Source organism: Sinocyclocheilus anshuiensis, unplaced genomic scaffold (genome assembly GCF_001515605.1).
Source record: "Sinocyclocheilus anshuiensis isolate Anshui unplaced genomic scaffold, SAMN03320099.WGS_v1.1 scaffold394, whole genome shotgun sequence".
NCBI lineage: Eukaryota > Metazoa > Chordata > Actinopteri > Cypriniformes > Cyprinidae > Sinocyclocheilus > Sinocyclocheilus anshuiensis.
In genome coordinates, this window is record NW_015542343.1 from 393,843 (window position 1) to 396,749 (window position 2,907).

The 2,907-nt window shown below is 32.5% G+C and overlaps 1 protein-coding gene across 2 annotated transcripts in view; it reads right to left on the reverse strand.

Moving 5' to 3' along the window:
• The window catches only part of egfl6 (EGF-like-domain, multiple 6), a 29,801-nt gene that overhangs the window by 5,330 nt on the left and 21,564 nt on the right, over positions 1-2,907 (reverse strand). For both annotated transcript variants that reach the window (XM_016489786.1, XM_016489785.1), the window contains exons 10-11: positions 1,175-1,249; positions 986-1,081 (exon numbers count right to left, since the gene is read on the reverse strand). In XM_016489786.1, coding sequence (XP_016345272.1) covers positions 986-1,081; positions 1,175-1,249 — 171 coding nt within the window. The remainder of the gene's footprint in view (positions 1-985; positions 1,082-1,174; positions 1,250-2,907) is intronic.

Here is a 2,907-nt window from a genome sequence, read left to right on the forward strand (position 1 = left end):
CAGTGGTGGCCAAAAAAACACCTGACAGATCTGAAAATATTGACCTTTTTTGCCTCCAAAACATGATTTCATTTCATAATGTTCATGAAACATGCAGATGGTTGCTCTGAGCACAACAAATATCAGATGAAGTGAGTCTGTTTTTATCCACTTTTAACTTTAATATTTGGTATGTCCACCTTTTGCAGCAATTACAGCAGCCCATCTCTCTGGCATAGTGTCAGTATATTTCCTGAGAACTTCAACACTAATGTTATCCCATGCCTTCTGCAACTCAAGCCAAAGGCTTTCCTCTGAATCTACAATGGATCTGTCCAGTTGATTTTTCAACTCGCCCCAAATGTGCACAATGGGGTTGAGATCCGGACTTTGAAGGGGGCCAGCCCATCATTTGCTCCGGGTGTGCGTTCATGGTGTGTGTGTGTTCACTGCTGTGTGTGTGCACTTAGGATGGGATAAATGCAGAGCACTAATTCCGAGTATGGGTCACCATACTTGGCCACATGTCACGTCACTTTCATTTTTAATATTCCAGCAGATTCCTTCCATCGCAGCTAGTTCTGGCAGTAGTTTGTTTTATGGGTATTATAATGCCCAATTCAACAAAAACAACTGAAATATGCCAAGTGTTCAAAAAATTTTGGCCACCACTATAGGATTTATTTATTTATTTAGGAGTCATTTTTAAAATGTTTGATTATATTGTTATTTTAGACACTAATGTTACATTTCTAAAAAAAAAAATATGTAAGTGATTACATATAAAAAATGTCATTGTAATTAATATTTATTTTTTGCATTTAATTTTTTCTTATTTATCTATTTTATTAGAGGTCAATTAATATGGGTTTTGAGAAATATGGAAAATGTTTATACATTCATTCATTGACTAAGCTTTTAGTAGATTCGAAACTGACACAAAAAAAATGTGACTTCTGTTCATTTTCCCATTGGACACATTATTAATGCTCATTTGAGTTTGTACCGTTTTCATGATATTTGATGGTCCAGTCCAGATCATCTTCATTATCCTGCACCCACTCACACGCACCGCGATCAAAGTCACAGTCCGTCAGGAATCCTGCTCAAATAAACACATACAGCACTTTCTCAAATCATCTGAATGCTGGAAAGACAAAAGCGTTTTGGATGCAATCTGAAAGAGTTTGCTTACTTTCCTTCAGCGGCGCTGCCTGGATCTCCTTCGGCTCTGATTCTGGACCGTAAACAGGCACAAAATCATCTGGAACTACAAACGGAAAAACACACAGATCATAAAGAGCATTTCCAACATTTGTCTTCAGTCTCTGTCAAACCAGAAGAACAGAAAGCAGCACGTAATGATCCAGACACTGTTCCTGCAGCGCTCAACAGAAAACTGAGCTGAATCTGATGTGCTTCTACTGAAGGAATATCAGTGCTGGCAATACAGCAGGAGAATAGCCTAACTTTATTTAGAATAATGTTTTTATGACTCTCTTGAATGAATAATGCACAATAAGTAAAGCAAATGAGCTTAATTATGATTTCATGCTTACATTAAATTATTTGAAGATGAGTTAATGGCAAAAGTTTTCTAATTACGGTTATACGTTTAGAACAAACCTTTTTGAAGTGCATTAATACGGTACTGGACTCTAAGAAAAGTCCATAAAAACAGGACTTAATATGAAGGAATTGTGCATAGTTTAGGGTTGAAGAACATCTCTGTAAACTTAAATTAATAGGTACTATTTTCACTGTCTGTTTTCCTATGGATTTTTTAAAAATATATTGTGTCATTAAAAAAAAGTAAAAAGTTGCAAAGTAATATTGCACAATTAATATATTTGTGTGTATACGATATAAGATTATTTGATTTGTTTCATATTGTACTATTAATTATTTTAATCGCGTTAATATTTTATGTATACAATAATTCTAACATTTATTTATTTTGCACTAATAATTAATTTTATTATTTTTATTATTAAATATGTATTATTATTTTATTTAAATTAGAAGTAATTTTTACGTACACTACTACATACAAAGGTATTAATATTTATGATTATTTTATTCATTTCTGAGTATACTGTTATTTCAGTCAGCCACTGTAATATTTTAATATTTAATTTTTTATATTTAAAAAATAATATTGATGTAATTAATATTTATTTTGCACTACCAATATATTACTTAAATTAGAGGTCTGTTTTTCTATGGATTTTGCTTTTACTGTGTTGGCTGACAAACTCTTTAAAATACAGTATTTCAGCTTCTCTTGGTAAATCAGGGAAAGCCCTCACTAGAAAGTGAATATCTGAAGAAGAGAAGGATCTTGTCTGTGCTTTCAGACTCTCGTGTGTTGTTAGGAGAGCATGAGAGAGAGTGCGGCTGATGAAAGACAGTCTAACAGCTGTTCTGACGCAGATAATAAAAGGCTTGAGCCCTTTCCGGCTGTTTCTCCCTCTAGGAAAAGAGTGCTGGAAGATGTTTCTTAAGGCAGATAGGAATTTTCTCCCCAGTGTCTTGGGCTTGTCTCCTCTTGTCGGATCTCTAACATGAGTCTTGTCGAGAGATTTAGAGTTAAATGTCCTTTCATTGTGTTAAACACAGTTATTTTTCCTGCAGAAATAAATGCAATTATGAGATCTGATGATGAGATTTGAGGTCTTTCATCTAATATTTATATTTTATTTAATTCAGATTTGATAGTTTTAGTTTTAGTTTACAATAACAAAATTACATTGTACATTTTTTGGGTTAGTAGTTTTTTGGAAAAACATCTTTAGTTTTTTTTTTTTTTTTAGTTTTAGCCATTTTAGTACTTCAACTTCATTTCGGTTATTTTCAGTTAGTTTTTCACTTAACATTTAGATTTTTTTTAATATATATATATATATATATATATATTATTATTTCAGA